Source organism: Rutilus rutilus (assembly GCF_951802725.1).
Source record: "Rutilus rutilus genome assembly, chromosome: 1".
Lineage (NCBI taxonomy): Eukaryota > Metazoa > Chordata > Actinopteri > Cypriniformes > Leuciscidae > Rutilus > Rutilus rutilus.
The window spans coordinates 45,186,359-45,204,158 of record NC_140209.1 but is presented as its reverse complement, the minus strand read 5'-3'; the positions used below and the strand labels follow the sequence as shown (position 1 = coordinate 45,204,158).

The window sequence follows — 17,800 nt, the reverse complement described above, 5'->3', positions numbered from 1 at the left end:
TTAGGGTTAGTTACATGTAATTATGCCAAATTTTTAGTCATAATTAGTAAATACATGTGTAACAAGGACAAATTAAAATAAGGTGTTGCCATATTATTTTATCATTTGCCACATTTATAAACAAACCGATTTGTTTTGTTTGAACTAAAATGACTACAATTTGTAAAAACAGATATTAGTTTTCTGATCGTATAGAGAGGAAGAGAAGCCAGCCTGACAACTGACTTGAAAGGCTGAAAGAATGTGCCAATAAATTAATTCAGAGATCCCTGTGGTAATAATCTGATACAAACAAACAAAGGTTTTCATACTAGAGGGGGAATTGTATGTTGCAATTACGTCTAGGCTATATCTAATCATGTTTGTGGTTTTTAATAATCACCAGCGGTATTCATCTGTGCCACAGTTCACGGTCAATCAAAGACGGAGAGAGCGAGCGCACTCGCGCTCGTCTGAAAGTGGAGCATACTGCCCTCTTTCGGTGAAATCGCGCTACAGTACAGTATAGCTGTTAATGGATAAAGAGCACAGCATCCAGCGAAAGGGCTTGCAGATGGGCAGCGACGCTGAGGGAAAGGAACACACTCAAGGGAGCGAGAAAGGAGGAGTTTCTCTTCAAGCACTGTAGATTAGAAAGCTGCATTCAGACAAAATGAAAGTCACTTTCACGGGTTTGGCCAGTTTTGTGGCCACCTTTTGTGTCCTCAGTTTTGTAGGTCTCGTTCTGGCAATTGGAACCGATTTTTGGTACATCATTGACACTTCTAAGAGAGAAAACAGCTCATCAGTGTCCCTGAGCTCACATTCTGGACTGTGGCGGACTTGTAACTGTAAGTCACATTACATATTTGTGTTTGACGTTCTGTTTGTGTGATTTTTAGGTTTTTATGTGGATAGATAAATGATACAAAAAAAAAATAAAAAAAATTATAGCCTATAAAAAATAATAATAATAATTACAGACGAAATCGTTCTCTCTTACAGTTCATAACCAGTGCCGGCCATTCATGAATCCTTTTGGGGCCGGAAGAAACATATCAGATTCACAAAGGCAGATACTAAGTAAGAGCTGTGTGTCATCATATCATCCTCATTTCTCATGATCTTGTATGTGTTACTGATAAGTTTAACTCAGCAGACAAAACCAAATTCTTAAAATCATTATCTTTAACGTTTCATGTATGCCATCTAAGGGATACCACTTGTTGTGGAAGTATATTTAGTCGAAAACTCCTTGGTTTAGCTTTATACTGAGATGTTATTTATGTTTGCTGTATTCATGTATTCACTATTTGGTCATTTACAAGGATTTTTTTTTGTAATATGAACTACTGTGATTCAATAAAGATTGTATAGTGTGATGTATCTCAGTAGAACAAACCAGAAAACACTTTCATTTACAACTGGCAGAGGGGGAAACTTAACATATCAACAGGAAGCCACACAGATACAGCTTATTATCTGTTAGCACTACAGAAACAGGCGAAAAATCAGTTTCACGATATAATTTTCATCTCAAAATATTGTGACAATATGACAACATTTTATATTATTTAATTTTTTTTTTTTTTTTTTTCTCGATTTAAAGTTTTTAAATTAAACTCAATATTAAAATGTAAGTCATTTTGAACACATCTATGATTCTTGCACATGGGCTGCATGCTTCAGAACAGAAAAGATGTTTTAATGCCATTTTAACCTGAATCCCATCATACAAATTCCTTTGATTGTCCTTTTATATTGTCATGGAAACACTCTTCAATTAGAGGGCAGCTGTGGTAGAAACACAGCTGTAACAAGTGCACCACTGTGAACCATGGCATGTGTTACACTGCTAATATTGCGAGGCCACCTGCCAACAGACCCTGCAACATTATTTTCCTTTGTTTTCCTTTCTTTTTTTTTCATAGTCTCAATATGTCTGTTGGCCATAACCTATAATTAATGTGCAACATCACTCCAAATTATTCATCTTTTTAGTGTCAAACAGTCACCAGCTATAACTTAGTTTTTCTTTTCAAATGAGCCAAATAATGTAGAATTGCAATTATTGCCACTTTCAAAGTGTCTTAATATTTTGATAACTGTACAAAAGCCATTGAGAAGAAAAGCGAAAGATAAAGGAAATTGGCTAAATGTATCTAACCCAAAAAAGTCTTCTTATCCATCAAATCCATCAAAATTATATTCGTGTCTGAGCCATTCGAGGCACTTGTGTAGGACTGAATGAGATTTTTAAATTCACATGCTCTGTCTACACCTGAAACATTATCTGTACCTGCCTCAAGAGACTGTAATGAGGTTGTAAAAGCAAGATTATCTCAGATTCAAGACCCCTAAACTGGCTCAAATTGGATTTAGTTTCTGTTCTGCTTTGAACAATAGACTCAATAAGTCTGGGTTTTCAGGGTGTTGCTTTGATTAGATAGTAGCCTCTGCTGCACAAAGCTAAATTATAGCCCCCCCCCCCCCCTCCCCTCCCCCTCCCTACAGCTAGTTCAATAGATCTTTCCCCTCCATCTGCGCTGAATTGTTCACCTAAAAGATAATCTTTGGTTAAACAGTAAAAGAAATACCTTATGTGTTGAACATCATCATGGACACCCTGATTATGGCTTGTGACAAAAATAATGCAGAATAATGTCGGTAATACAAGTGAAACGAGAATGAAACACACCCGTCCAATTCAATCATCCTACGGATCGACAATATTGTGGCTGCTCCAGAAAGATAATAATGGCTGGCTTGATTTAAATTATAAATTGACAGTGTGATTTTTGACTTGATTGTAAATGACAGCTTGTCACTGTCTGTATTGCCTGTTCTGTTTATTTGTAGCAAATGTCCAAACATATCAATATGGACCCAACAACTTAAAATGACTAGTAAATTGGGCTTTGCATTAACATTAGAAGTCGATATCCTTTGACCATTTTCACTAAAGTGGAAAAAAAATACATGTCTGTGTCCATTGGTATTAGGGCATTAAAATTCATATATCTTATTTCAGCAAACACAAATTTCAGTCTTTCTTGTCTTCTTCGCCTCCCATCATTACTAATATCCTTTTGCAGTTCATAGTGAAGCCATTAAAGAAAATCCATGTCCTTGAACATGCTGAATCATCTTTAATCTTAATGCTCAATAAGAAACTCTGGAATCAATAAACTCTTAAGTCTCTAATTCTGCTGGCAAGCATGTCCGACTCCGACAGTATAAAAAAATACATTACATTATATGAATACACATAAATATACAATGATTTTTATTTACTGAATACAGGGAATTTTTATAGCAAATAAAAAATGTATGAAATGTTACATTTAAATTGTACTAATATATATATATATATATATATATATATATATTAAAAAATACAGTAAAAACAGTAATATTGTGAAATATTACTGCAATTAAAAAAAATATTTATTACTACAATTTATTTATTAATCAATTTACTACAAATTATTACTACAATTAAAATATTATTTATCATTTATTTCTTGTGATGCAAAGCTGAATTTTCAGTATCATTACTCCAGTCTTCAGTGTCACGTGATCCTTCAGAAATCATTCTAATATGAAGATTTTCTGCTCAAGGAACATTTATTAATATCAATGTTGAAAACAGTTGTGCAACTTAATATGTTTTTTCAGGATTCTTTGAATATATAGAAAGCTCAAAAGAACTATATCCGAAATATAAATATTTAGTAAATTATAATATTTTGTGACATTGCAAATGTCTTCATTTACATCATTTAAATGCCTTACGTTTGAATATTTAAGTAGTAACGTTACGTTTATGAAATCACAAGTGGATGTGGAATGTCAGCTACTCAGTTTGAGTGGCATAAAGACGTAGGATAATTAAGGGAATAGTACAGTACTTACTAGTGTTGTCAAAGTACCGGTACTTCGGTACCAAGACGGTACTGAAAATGTGACGATACCAGCATTTCTGTAGTAGCGGATATATTCGGTACTACCCACTAATAGGCAGCTGCTTTAAGTCGCTTCCGTGTTTTTATCCAAGCGCGGGGCTCCAGACTAATTTTTCTACTTGGAGCACTGTCTGTAGCCGATATATATAGTGTTTGTGTATATTAAACTGCAAAAAGACCATTTAAGTATTAACCCTTTATGTTCTGCTTGTCTCTGTGTGAATGCAGACGCGCGGTTTCATTTTCCTCACACACTCTCTCTCTCTCTCTCTCTCACACACACACACACACACACACACACACACACACACACACTGACAGCCTCACGATATGATGACATGATGAAATTCATCTCCAGAGCCACTCTGAGAGTCACTTAATGAGCATTTTACCGTTTAATTTGAGAAAAAACTATCGTCATATCATACTATAATCAACATGCTGCTCCATGATCTCTGCCGTCAGCCTGTCATCACATGCACCGTTAGGAAGCTCTCTCTCCCCTGTACAATCCTGTCTGATCCAAATATGGTCATTTCCTTTTTATCAGCAACCAATCGTGAAAGTAAAAGGGCTGAATGCGCAATCTCATTGGCTGATGATAAATCTTTAAAGCCCGTTTTCTCAAAATGACTTTTCTCTCATAGCTACTCCAAGTCCGAAATCTCCACTTCAGTAGCACCTATCAAACTTTCCAGTCTTTTACCTAGTTATATTAAGACATTTACAGAGGGATTTGTAAATATATTATTCCTAGCCTGATTTATATAACATTTTAATCCAAAAAACATGGCGAAAATATTTTTTTTAAGGCTATTGACAGTATTTTCTGATTTACAAGATAACAAAAGTAGATATCCATAAATCCCTCTGTAATTTTTTTCCCCATCTAATATGTGAACACAATGACATTTTTTTTTTTAACCTGGCTTTATCCAATACTCAGATTTCGTTTTTTAAAATATATGCAAATTAGTGCATATTTAATTAGATATTGCCTAATTTGCATATTTAAACATTAAATTACAGAAAACTTGTAATACATTTTTTTTCTCATCTTAATGTAGGTAATCAACTGGGAAAGTTTCATAGTGATATCTGCTAGTTAAAATTTTTACCCTATTCACCTCGCCTTAAACAGCATGTAGCCTTTAATGCTTATATGTATTATTTACTTATGATTAGGCTACCATCATAAATAAAGTCAATGAATTGAATTTTTTATTTTTTCAAATAGTTAAATAAAATAGAAAAATAGTTCCAACAGATTTTGCTGTGGTACCGAAATTGGTTCCGAGAACCATAACATTTTAGTGGTATCGGTACCGACTACTGGAATTTTGGTACCGTGACATCCCTAGTAGGCCTACTTACAAAGTCTCAGGAGCTGAGCTTTGACCACCCCAGCCTACACAAAGAAAGCCAAATAGCTTTTCACATTCACTCACCGGCTGGCTCTATCAGTTTCCTTTAATAATGATAGACTAATTCTTATTACCAGAGCTGGGTCGCTCTTATTCTACATGTATACATTAATATGCAACATCATATTTTTAATAGTCTGCTATCAAAACTGCTAAATGTTATCAAATGTGCCATATGCTAAATGCATCTGGAAACTAGCACAAACTGCAACTTCATACAATGTCTCTCATCATGATCAACACAATGGGGAAAAAACATCATTACATAAGCTCTTCGAAATGATCCTGAATAGCCTTCTTGATTTCCATTCAGAATGAATAAATAAAACATTTTCAAGGGCACAAATGTTTTCGCAAAAGTAGACAGATTCATTAAAAAGACATAATTGGAACAATTCCAACTTAACGGACAGAACACAATTTTATTGCTATGCCAACCATGGAAATAACCGTTTCCAAATTAGTCCAATTAGCATGACAAAGATTGGACCCAGTGAAAAGAATCTGCAAGAATTGCGAGCATCCCCACTGACACATCCAGACCTCTTCTCTCTCCAGACATGCAAGGAACGTTCATCGTCCTGCTGCCTCTCAGCGTGATTGTATTGTTTGTTGGAGGAATGCTGGGCTTCATCAGTATGTTGGCAAGATCCTACCTGCTGCTGCTCCTGACCGGAGTCCTGCTTCTGTTCAGCGGTGAGTACCACCTTCGCTTTCACCTCTGACTGAGCCACTTGCAGCATGAATATTAATTCTACCCAAGTCACGCTTGACAAAACATCTGGATCTTCAGACACTTTTGATTGTAATGAATACAAAATGTGGTCAAAACTGATGGAAAGAAAAACTATGAACAGTTGACTTGGGGGACTGGAATTATCTTCACACACACACACACACACACACACACACACACACACACACACACACACACACACACACACACACACACACACACACACACACACACACACACACACACACACACACACACACACACACACACACACACACACACACACACACACACACACAGAGAGAGATTTTGTTTCTTAAAAATACTCAATTCTGAATGCAAAGAACAGCTCCTAAGAAGTTTTTGTTTTCATTTCACCTATACACTACCCATGACTTGATTCCATGGTGAAAATAAAAATGTTCTATTATAGAATAGAATAGCACTTCCAATATAAATCATTGTCAGAATATAGCATACACCATATTGCATTTTTAATGCTGATGAAAATGAGACTGTGAGGTATAGATTTGGCATGTAAAGGTCCTAGATCACATGTAATTTTAAAAACAACTTTCAAAATTGTTTCATGAGATGTTGTGAAGAAAGGTCATCTCTTTCATGCAAATGAAGCTTAAGAGATCCAGGGTTCCAGAAGTCAAAATAAGACTTTACTGAACAAAGCAACAAATTATTAGCATTTTAGCACTTCCGGTTCCATCATCCCGAAGTCAGTGGGTTTTTTGAATGGGGTTTTGGTTAAATGGCTGAAAAAAGGTCTGAGTGCGGTAATACATTAGTATTACCACACTCGTGATTTTTTTTAAAGCTGTTACATGTCTTGAAAAATGCGGTTGCTAACAAGTGGTTAAATGGGACTAAAGAGGCTGTCGAGGAGATTTAACATTATCATGCCGAAAAAGTAAACTCAGTCCGCTGTTACAGCCTCGTTGTGCTTATAATTGTGCTTTTATAAACTATTCTAACTCAGACGGTCTGGGAAAACGTTTTTAGATAAAAACTGAAAAAGTTGTCGGAAGCTTAGTCATGGTGACGTTAAAGTCGAGCGTCCGTGGTGTAGTTCGTTTATAGCCTACTTTTAGCTTATTACTTCTGGTGACTACATTTAGGCTTCAACATTCATAAAAGTTGTGATCATCTGTGATAATAATCTTGATGGACAAAACGTGCAAGTATAATAAACTTTTCTTGATCACAGAGCTTGTTTTTAGCGATAATCCAAAAGCCTATGGGAAAATCCTATTAGGTTTTTCTCGAGGGGACCAGTGTGATGCTAACAATGATTGGCCTACAAAGTCACGTGGTTTTCACACAAGTCACTTTACTGTGAGATGTTTCTTTTTTTGACAAGCTTCGAAGCCTCGGTTCTAAACGCCACATCACTAGCTGCCACCATGTATGCTGATCCAAGTGATAGTCAACAGTTTATGAGCAATATAGCTTAAATGTCCACTGGTGGCAAATCTGAGACACAACAATCTAGTTGTGGGTGTGTATTTGTGGATGTGTGTGTGTAATCCACTTTGCTGACACATCAAGGTAAATAAAGAGATTTTTGAAAAAACCAAGTATGTGTTCATGTAGGAGGGGAACACGGGGAACAGAGGGCAGCTCTGTGACTGGGCCCCTGGAGTGCAATCGACTTTTGGAACTGACTCTCAATATAAAAGCTTTGTCAACTCAGGTTTATTTCAGAGTTTTCGATTAGCTCTGAAGCGATTGCCCATGAAAATGTGACACGAGAGAGCCGGCTCAATTCAATTAAGAGATTATTTTGAAAAAAATATCATGAAATTAAGTGCATTTATATGGCAGGAATAAACACAGCTGCTGCAGTGAACATTTCAGAAGGCAGCTGAAAGAAAATATCTGACTATATCAATGGAAGTGAATCAAACAAATAGGCCTTATAATAACCTGGTTGAAACTACTTTCAACTCCGCCTGTTGTACTGCTCTAAACACAGTTCCCTTTCAGTCGAGAACGTCAGACGTATTTAAATAATTTCTCAGATAAAATGCATATTCTGTCAATCAGATGTATTGCCTGGTCGTCTGTTTAGAGAGGACACAATCTGCCCCATTCTCTTAGCTATAATAAATAGCTCTTTAATAAATGTTTTTTTTCCAGAAAGTTTTAAACATGCTATTGTACAGCCCCTATTGAAAGGACCTCACCTTGACCACACCGTGCATAACAACTACCAACCTATCTCTAAACTCCCATTCATTTCAAAGATTTTGGAAAAAGCTGCACTCTTACAGTTTACCTCATACCTGCATACTTTTAATATTCTAGACCCATTTCAATCTGGTTTTAGAGCGCTGCATAGCACTGAGTCAACACTGCTGAAGGTTACAAATGACATTCTGTTGTCCATTGATTCTGGGTCTTCTGTTATCCTGATACTTTTAGATTTGAGTGCTGACTTTGACACTATTGATCATAAGAGACTTGAGTGTGTTGTTGGAGTCAAGGGCCTTGCTTTACAGTGGTTCGCCTCATATTTAAAGGGAAGGACCTTCTCTGTAAATATTGGGTCATTCACTTCACCCTCTGTGCCGATCCATGTGGTGTTCCACAGGGATCCATTCTTGGCCCTCTTTTGTTCTCCCTCTACATGTTACCCTTTGGCTCAATATTCAAGAAATATAACATACATTTTTACTGTTACGCTGACAACCTCTAACTATACTGTATCTTCCAGTCAAACCAGGAAATGACTTTTCATTTTCATAATGAATGAATGCCTTGATGAAGTCAAGACCTGGATGACAAATAACTCACTGCAACTGAATGAAGATAAAACCTGCTGCTGAGTGAGTTCACGTAGTGTAACAGCGCAGCGCCTCTGTGTTGTACGTCACACGCATCACACACATGACCAGCGTCGGCCAATAGTGAGCCTACGTACTGACGTACAACACAGAAGCACTGCGCTGTTACACTACGTGAACTCACCAGAGGCCCACATAGAAGAAAATGAATAGTTGAATAAAGTCAATATATTTGTTTGTTTTTGCGCACAAAAAATATTCTCGTCGCTTGATAAACTTAAGATTGAGCCACTGTAGTCACTTGGACTATTTTAAAAATTGTCTTTACTAACTTTCTGGGCCGGCAAGTTTCGGTCCCATAGAAGCCTATGGAGGAGTGATCCAGCTCTCAGATTTAATCAAACATATCTTCATTTGTGTTCCGAAGATGAACGAAAGTCTTGGGTTGGAACAACATGAGGGTGAGTAATTACTGACAGAATTAAAAATTTTGGGTGAACTAACCCTTTAAGTAACAACCTACACAATCAGGCAAAAAATCTTGGAGTCTATTTTTATCCTCTTCTCCAATTTGACAAGCATGTAAATGCAGTTGTAAAGAGTAGCTTTTTTCTACTCCGATCTATAGCAAAAGTGAAAAACATTTTTTCAAGTAAAGACCTTGAAATTGTGATTCATGCACTAATTTCCTCTCGAATGGACTACTGTAACTCTTTTTACGTTGGCCTACCTCAAACTACACTGTCTCGGTTACAGATGGTTCAAAATTCAGCAGCCAGATTGTTAACAGGAACTAAGAAAAGGGATCATACCTTTAAAACATCAGGGCCTCTCAGAGTGATGTTGTGTATGTATTTTAAATTAGTTGCTGTTCTATGTTATTGTATGTACAGTGGGGAGAACAAGTATTTGATACACTGCCGATTTTGCAGGTTTTCTCACTTACAAAGCATGTAGAAGTCTGTAATTTTTATCATAGGTACTCTTCAACTGTGAGTGACGGAATCTAAAACAAAAATCCAGAAAATCACATTGTATGATTTTTAAGTAATTCATTTGCATTTTATTGCATGACATAAGTATTTGATACATCAGAAAAGCAGAACTTCATATTTGGTACAGAAACCTTTGTTTGCAATTACAGAGATCATACGTTTCCTGTAGTCCTTGACCAGGTTTGCTCACACTGCAGCAGGGATTTTGGCCCACTCCTCCATACAGACCTTCTCCAGATCCTCCAGGTTTCGGGGCTGTCGCTGGGCAATACGGACTTTTAGCTCCCTCCAAAGATTTTCTATTGGGTTCATGTCTGGAGACTGGCTAGGCCACTCCAGGACCTTGAAATGCTTCTTACGGAGCCACTCCTTAGTTGCCCTGGCAGTGTGTTTCGGGTCGTTGTCATGCTGGAAGACCCAGCCACGACCCATCTTCAATGCTCTTACTGAGGGAAGGAGGTTGTTGGCCAAGATCTCACGAAACATGGCCCCATCCATCCTCCCCTCAATACGGTGAAGTCGTCCTGTCCCCTTTGCAGAAAAGCATCCCCAAAGAATGATGTTTCCACCTCCATGCTTCACGGTTGGGATGATGTTCTTGGGGTTGTACTCATCCTTGTTCTTCCTCCAAACACGGCGAGTGGAGTTTAGACCAAAAAGCTCTATTTTTGTCTCATCAGACCACATGACCTTCTCCCATTCCTCCTCTGGATCATCCAGATGGTCATTGGCAAACTTCAGACGGGCCAGAACATGCGCTGGCTTGAGCAGGGAGACCTTGCATGCGCTGCAGGATTTTAATCCATGACGGCGTAGTGTGTTACTAATGGTTTTCTTTGAGACTGTGGTCCCAGCTCTCTTCAGGTCATTGACCAGGTCCTGCCGTGTAGTTCTGGGCTGATCCCTCACCTTCCTCATGATCATTGATGCCCCATGAGGTGAGATCTTGCTTGGTGCCCCAGACCGAGGCAGATTGACCGTCATCTTGAACTTCTTCCATTTTCTAATAATTGCGCCAACAGTTGTTGCCTTCTCACCAAGCTGCTTGCCTATTGTCCTGTAGCCCATCCCAGCCTTGTGCAGGTCTACAATTTTATCCCTGATGTCCTTACACAGCTCTCTGGTCTTGGCCATTGTGGAGAGGTTCGAGTCTGTTTGATTGAGTGTGTGGACAGGTGTCTTTTATACAGGTAACGAGTTCAAACAGGTACAGTTAATACAGGTAATGAGTGGAGAACAGGAGGGCTTCTAAAAGAAAAACTAACAGGTCTGCGAGAGCCGGAATTCTTACTGGTTGGTAGGTGATCAAATACTTATGTCATGCAATAAAATGCAAACTAATTATTTAAAAATCATACAAGGTGATTTTTGGATTTTTGTTTTAGATTCCGTCTCTCACAGTTGAAGTGTACCTATGATAAAAATTACAGCCCTCTACATGCTTTGTAAGTATGAAAACCTGCAAAATCAGCAGTGTATCAAATACTTGTTCTCCCCACTGTATATACATTGAATGATTTTGATACTTGATTTTTATCTCCTTTTTTCAACTCCTTTTCTGTTTATTTTATTTTTATTGATTTACTTGATTGCACTGTAAAGCACTTTAGATCAACTACGGTTGTGTTAAACTTGTGCTCTCTTCTAGTAATGCTCACAACAGACCTGATTTTACTCAATGTTATGTTTAAAATGCTGGTGTTTGTTAGTCCAGTTTTTTCTGAGTTATTTGTACAGGTCACCATGTTTTTCACTGTCCTTTTTATGATATACCTTTGAGCACTGACAATGGAATACATTTCTTTTTGGGCCCATTTAACTTAATGAAATACCTACCCACATACTTTGTGAGAAAATACAGGTTCACTTGAAATCCCTCTCAGGATAAAAGCCTTTCTGTTTCAAGACTTGCTCGGTATGACAGTAAAAAGAAATTTGTGTTGCATTGTGGACACCATGGCAATAACTAAACCCAACATGAACTCTGTACTTAATCAGACTGACATCAAAACATCGAATCATTGTATATATGCCCCTAAGTGTCATCAGATTATAGATCACAACCATTAAATGACTCAATTCCGTGGAGCCTCTTCTTTAAATTACCTGCAGGAACTGATAGGCTCTGATTGTGATGTAGGTTCTCAAAAGTCATGGGCTTTTTAAAGTAAAAAGAGCACCAGCATCAATGACTTGCTTTCAGCTACAATGCCCCCTATTGTGCAGAGTTGTGTTAGTAGACTATCATTTGCTCCATAGATGGTGGAGCAGAAGATGTGGTGGTTCATTTACAAAATATGTTTCCAATGAGAAAGAAAATCAACTGCCTGTCAATAGAAAGACCTTCTGCTTTATTTATTATTATTATTATTATTATTATTATTATTTTTCACCATTTTACACATTGCAGAGGAATATTAAAGTAAAAAAAAAAAAAAGCTAAACTTGCAATACTTTTTAAACCATCAGAAACTTTTAGACTATCTACAAAAATGTTAAATTAAAATATGAATTTTGTATAAAAATATCTATCATAGTTCACTTTTGACTGGTTGTGAAATATAACAACAACAACAATAATAATAATAAGCACAACATCCTTAATGGGATGTGAATAATGTCTATTATCAGTACAATGTATTCATTTAGTGATTACGGTTTACTAGCACTTAAGAATGTCTTACAAGTACCTGTCCTCCTGCTCTGTTCCTTACAGCTGTGCTCTCATTGGCTGGAATCTGCGTCTACATGGCGTACTCTGCGGCCGCCTTCAACGAGGCTGTGGGTATCTCTGGCCACAAAACCCTGGAGGACATAGAGATTTACTTTGGCTGGTCTCTGGTTCTGGCCTCTGTTTCTTTTGTTGGAGAACTCTGTACTGCCATGGCATTCCTACTTGCCTCAGCCAGAGTGAGCCAGCTGACCAATCAGGAAGAAGATGAATAATGATCTGATGTGACATGATCTGAATTCGTATTGTTCTAAGGACAGGAGAGAACTGCACCACATGAAGGCATGAAAATGACATATAAACACTGAAAATTAAATCGATGTTTACATTTTCATATTTTTTAAAGGGAAAAGTGAAATTTTCAGTAGTTCCATCTCATACATTTCAAGGTACTTCTGAGGTACATCTCAATCTTTGAGGTTTGTGAACCCCTAGGTAAAAAAAATAAATATATATGATCAATGAGTTATGACAACATGTGTTTTTACATCGCTTTAACTCATCAAAATAAGTTAAGAAATTTCCAATTTTTTGTATAAGTTATACAAGATTCCACTCATTTTGGAGTGGGAAAAAAAAAGCAACAACTTTTTTTTATACAGGGGTTCCTCTGGGAACTGCAGAGTTTTGTTTTATGTTTGTGACAGAAATGGCAATTCTAAATTAATAAAATTAAAACATAATAATAATTTCAAAAACAATAACAAAAAAAATGTCAAAATGTTAAATATACAAGTAAACATGTTGAAGAATGTGTTGACACTAAAAATATCCTCAAGTAAATAATTAAGGAGGTTCAGCAAGCAAACAAATAAAGGGAATCCTTGATGTATTAGAAACACATTTGTTGATCATTGCAACCGAATTTTTTAAACTTGCATTTGCTTATTGTTTTTAAGTAAGTTATTAATGTTCATTTTGTCTATTTAGTACTCTGCGTCTCTCTGCATTTTTTCAAATCACAATAAAAGATCAGTTTTGCCAGTTTACTGTGTCATTTTAAAGGGATTCATGTATTTTGAATATTTCCAGAGGATAAAAGTACTTTGCAGCACAGTCAACATGAACCATTCATATTTGTTTTATTTTCCGAGAGGGGTGGTGCCCTCTGATTGATTTATGCCAATTTACAGCAACACACATATTGATTTTCATGTAGAGTGCTTATTTAAAAAGCAGCCATTAATTACTACCAATTTGCCTATACACGACAATCAGACCTTGTTAGGCTGAACCTAGATCTAGCTGAATAAATATTCACTGTTATAGTTTTATTATGTTCATACTCAAATCTTGAGTCTCTTCAGATCAGGAAGTGAAAGCAGATGCTTCACCTTCTCCAGATGGCTGGTTATTAAGTTTGTTATAAAATCATTATGTAAATGGAGGACAGACACAAAGGTTTCATGGCATTATTTTGGAAATTACACTGCAATAATACAACAGCCTTGCTGCATCTGATTTCCACAATTACTGATTTAGAAGACCCTATTGCATGGTTTCACAGACAAGGCTTAAAGACCCAGACTAAAATGCATGTTTGAGCTGGTTTAACTGAAAGTAACTTGCAGTGGCATATCTTAAAATATGTCAATATGAGTCATTGTTTTATCTTAAGATGCACACCAGTAATGCTTTAGGCACATTTATAAAAGCTACTTAAATGCTAAATAAGACCTAATCCTGGCTAAATCTAAGCCCAGTCTGTGAAACCAGGCCTATGATATTTAATGCTTACTGTCAGGGCTGGAGGTTTCTTGCTACAGCGGTTTCATCAAATATTTTGATCTCAGTGATCTGAGAGGTGGGTAGTATTGATTTTGGGCTTGTTTGAGAAGGATTGGAAATAATACAAAAAATAAACAATCCCAATGAATGCAAACAAAAAGAGGATGTCTTGAGCTTAAATCTCACGTGTAAATATTTAAATGCATATTACTGTTAATGTACTTAAACAATGTACATGTTTACTTCTATTTAGTGTATTGTAAGACAGTGAGACATTGAAAATGTAAACTGATCATTTGACAGGCTGGAAAATTAGCAAAAAGATTTATAATCATTTGACCCTACTATAAATACAAAATCAGAAATTGATTTTATATTATATTATTTTTATATTATGATTACTATTAAATATGTGTGTATAAAACATAATTTTGCCTAGAAGTGTATCTTTAGTGTTAGACTTGTATTTTGAAGAGTTTCAATATATGCCATGAAATCATTGAAACAACAACAACAAGTATCTTAACACGTCCAGGCACTGTTTTGAGGACAATCCAGTGAGTAGAAATATCAGGTCAAGCATAAAAAGTAATGCTATTTCAGAGCAGAACTAATGCTCCAATTCAAGTAACTTCCTTCTGAATATTTTAAGGGCTAGCTTTTTGCGGTTGACCTTGAACTCATCTCCTGTGGAGTCATTCAACCTTGAATACAGCGTTATCTGCAGACGCTTTGATTGTATTCACAGATGAGAAGCGCCACATTCTTTTTCTTTTTTTTTTTTTTCCTGAGGCATTTTCTACGTTATGTGATTTTACATTATGCGATCTTTGTCTCTCTCTGCTGGTGGCCAGACGTAAGTGTCTTTTGAATTTTATTATTATTCCCACAATTTTTTTATGTTTTTGAAAGAAGTCTCTTATGCTCACCAAGGCTGCATTTATTTAATGAAAACATTACATTTACAGTAAAACATAAAAATTTTGAAATATTATTGCAATTTAAAATAGTTGTTTTCTATTTGAATATATTGATCTTTTTTAAATTTTAATATTTGAACTATCCTTTAAATTCATCAAAAGTGACAGCGAAGACATTTAATAAATGCTTTAATAAATACATTTAATAAATGCTGTTCATTCAACTTTCTATTCATTAAAGAATCCTGAAAAATCGGTTTGACTGTTCCTACAAAAAATATTAAGCAGCTCAACTGTTTTCAACATTGATAATAATAATAAATATTGAGCAGCAAATTGTCAGAATAATTTCTGAAGGATCATGTGACACTGAATAAATTACCATCACAGGAATAAATTACATAAAAAATATATTAAAATAGATAACAGTTCTTTTTATATGTAATAATGTTTAGCAATATTACTGTTTTTACTGTTTTTTTTTTGCCCCATTGACTTTAATAGTAGCCTATAGCCGTGGTTTGGTTACTGACATTCTTCAAAATATCATCTTTTGTGTTCAGCAGAAGAAAGAAATTCATACAGGTTTGGAACAACTTTTCATTGCTGGGTGAACTATCCCTTTAAAATTAGCCTACGAAAGTTCTTCAGTCAAGAGCAGTGAGGGATTTCTTTGTCTTCTGTTTGCTGAACAGTGAAAACAGACAGCAGCAGGAATATTAGGCAGCTGTCACTTTAGGACATAATGCACTGAGCCAATACACCGATACTGTACATATGCTTTGTCTTTCTCGACTGTTTACGTTCACTTAAGACGTAACCATGTTTGGGATATAACCAGGGTATTTGCCAAGACAGGCATGTTGACAATTTTTGTGACTGTCCGTTCAAGCGCAAGAAGACTTAAAGGGATAGTTCACCCAAAAATGAAAATTATATCATTGTTTACTCACCCTCAAGTTGTTCCAAACCTGTATGAGTTTCTTTGTTCTGCTGAACACAAAGGAAGATATTTGGAAGAATGTTTGTAACCAAACAGATCTCGGTCCCCATTGACTACCATAGTATATCTTTTTTCCTACTATGGAAGTCAATGGGGACCGAGATCTGTTGATTACAAACATTCTTCCAAATATCTTCCTTTGTGTTCAGCAGAACAAAGAAACTCATACAGGTTTGGAACAACTTGAGGGTGAGTAAATGATGACAGAATTTTCATTTTTGGGTGAGCTATCCCTTTAAAAGCAAACTCAAATTAATATTCGCATGCTGTCTGAGACACGGCTTTCCGTGCGCGCACTCAAAACTTCTCACGGCACATGTAAGTTCTCTTTCGCTCTTCTTGCGCTTAAATGTTTAAATTGGCAAGACTTAAAAAAAATGATCAACTTTTGTGACGATGCAGCACTGGCCCGACTGAGACAGTACCCTCAACTGTCCCAAGCATCTTTCATTCTGGCCCCAAGCCCTGCCCAGCGCTTTCGTTATTATTTTGTGCCTCTCCAAATTAGCACTGATTGTCTGTTTAACTCTTCCCCTGCCAGCCACTGGAATTTTTTTAATCATTTTCAGAAAACTCTCATGGCCCCCAGAATATTTTGTTGTATAAATATCTGTTTATGCAGTCAGGTCAAGGCAGCTGGTTTAGGGGCTTTTTTTTGGCATCTCCATGTGGTCCTGTCCAGTATCGTCTAATGTAAACAAGCTCTTTGCTGTTGCACTGTACACACATTATACACTGAAAAGTTTTTTTTTTTCATGTGCTTTTTGATGTGCAGAAAAGAAGCGTGAAGTCTGCACACTGAAAATAGCAGCTCCAAATTTTTATTTTATTTTGTAGTGCAACGTTTAGACCATCAGGTCTTCATCAGGCACACTTTTTGGTGTGCATAAATGCATTAATTATATGGACTCCTTATATCATTTGGTTATTTAAATACATTGTGAGAATCGCCCTTCAATCTGAAGGTTTATAAAGCAAATGACAAAATGAATGTGTTAAACAAGATAAATGGTGTATGCCTAATTTCACGATAAGGGTGTGATTAATGATTAAAAAATGTTGTGCTTTGGCTCTGCGTGACACTGCGGATGAATATAGTTATCCTACTGCTCATAAAACAGAAAACTCATGAATAGACACAGTAAATGCCAATGTAAATGTCATTGGCCAGGTAAGAGCTGTGCGTGTAAACCTCACTTCCCTGATCTCAAGAGGCGCTCTAGCGACTGACACTATAGGCTGCGGTCTTTAGCCTCCTTGTTAGAGCGCCCGGACTTAGAGACCACGGTTCGAATCCCGCTTGGATCGGGTTCAGTAGGACCGGTTACACCAGCACAGCGCTACAACAAAGGTAATGAAATGACCCTTCACAATAGATCATGCTTTATAATGAACTCTGTTAGAGAGCTTCATATGGCAATTTATCTGTTCAATAAAACACCTTACTCACCTGTTGAATAATAAAAACGCCATCTCTGCGTCGCTTTTACAATATTTAAAATCCCTCAGCTCTCGTCATCT

General features: G+C 36.5%; 1 protein-coding gene across 1 annotated transcript; it reads left to right on the top strand.

Moving 5' to 3' along the window:
* The first annotated feature begins 578 nt into the window (after window positions 1–578).
* Window positions 579–13,064, top strand: tmem114 (transmembrane protein 114). Its single transcript, XM_084398494.1, has 4 exons — window positions 579–830; window positions 985–1,062; window positions 5,927–6,064; window positions 12,614–13,064. The coding sequence occupies exons 1-4, from the start codon at window positions 653–655 to the stop codon at window positions 12,841–12,843; spliced, it is 624 nt and encodes a 207-aa protein (XP_084254620.1). The 5' UTR covers window positions 579–652; the 3' UTR covers window positions 12,844–13,064.
* Window positions 13,065–17,800: the final 4,736 nt, after the last annotated feature.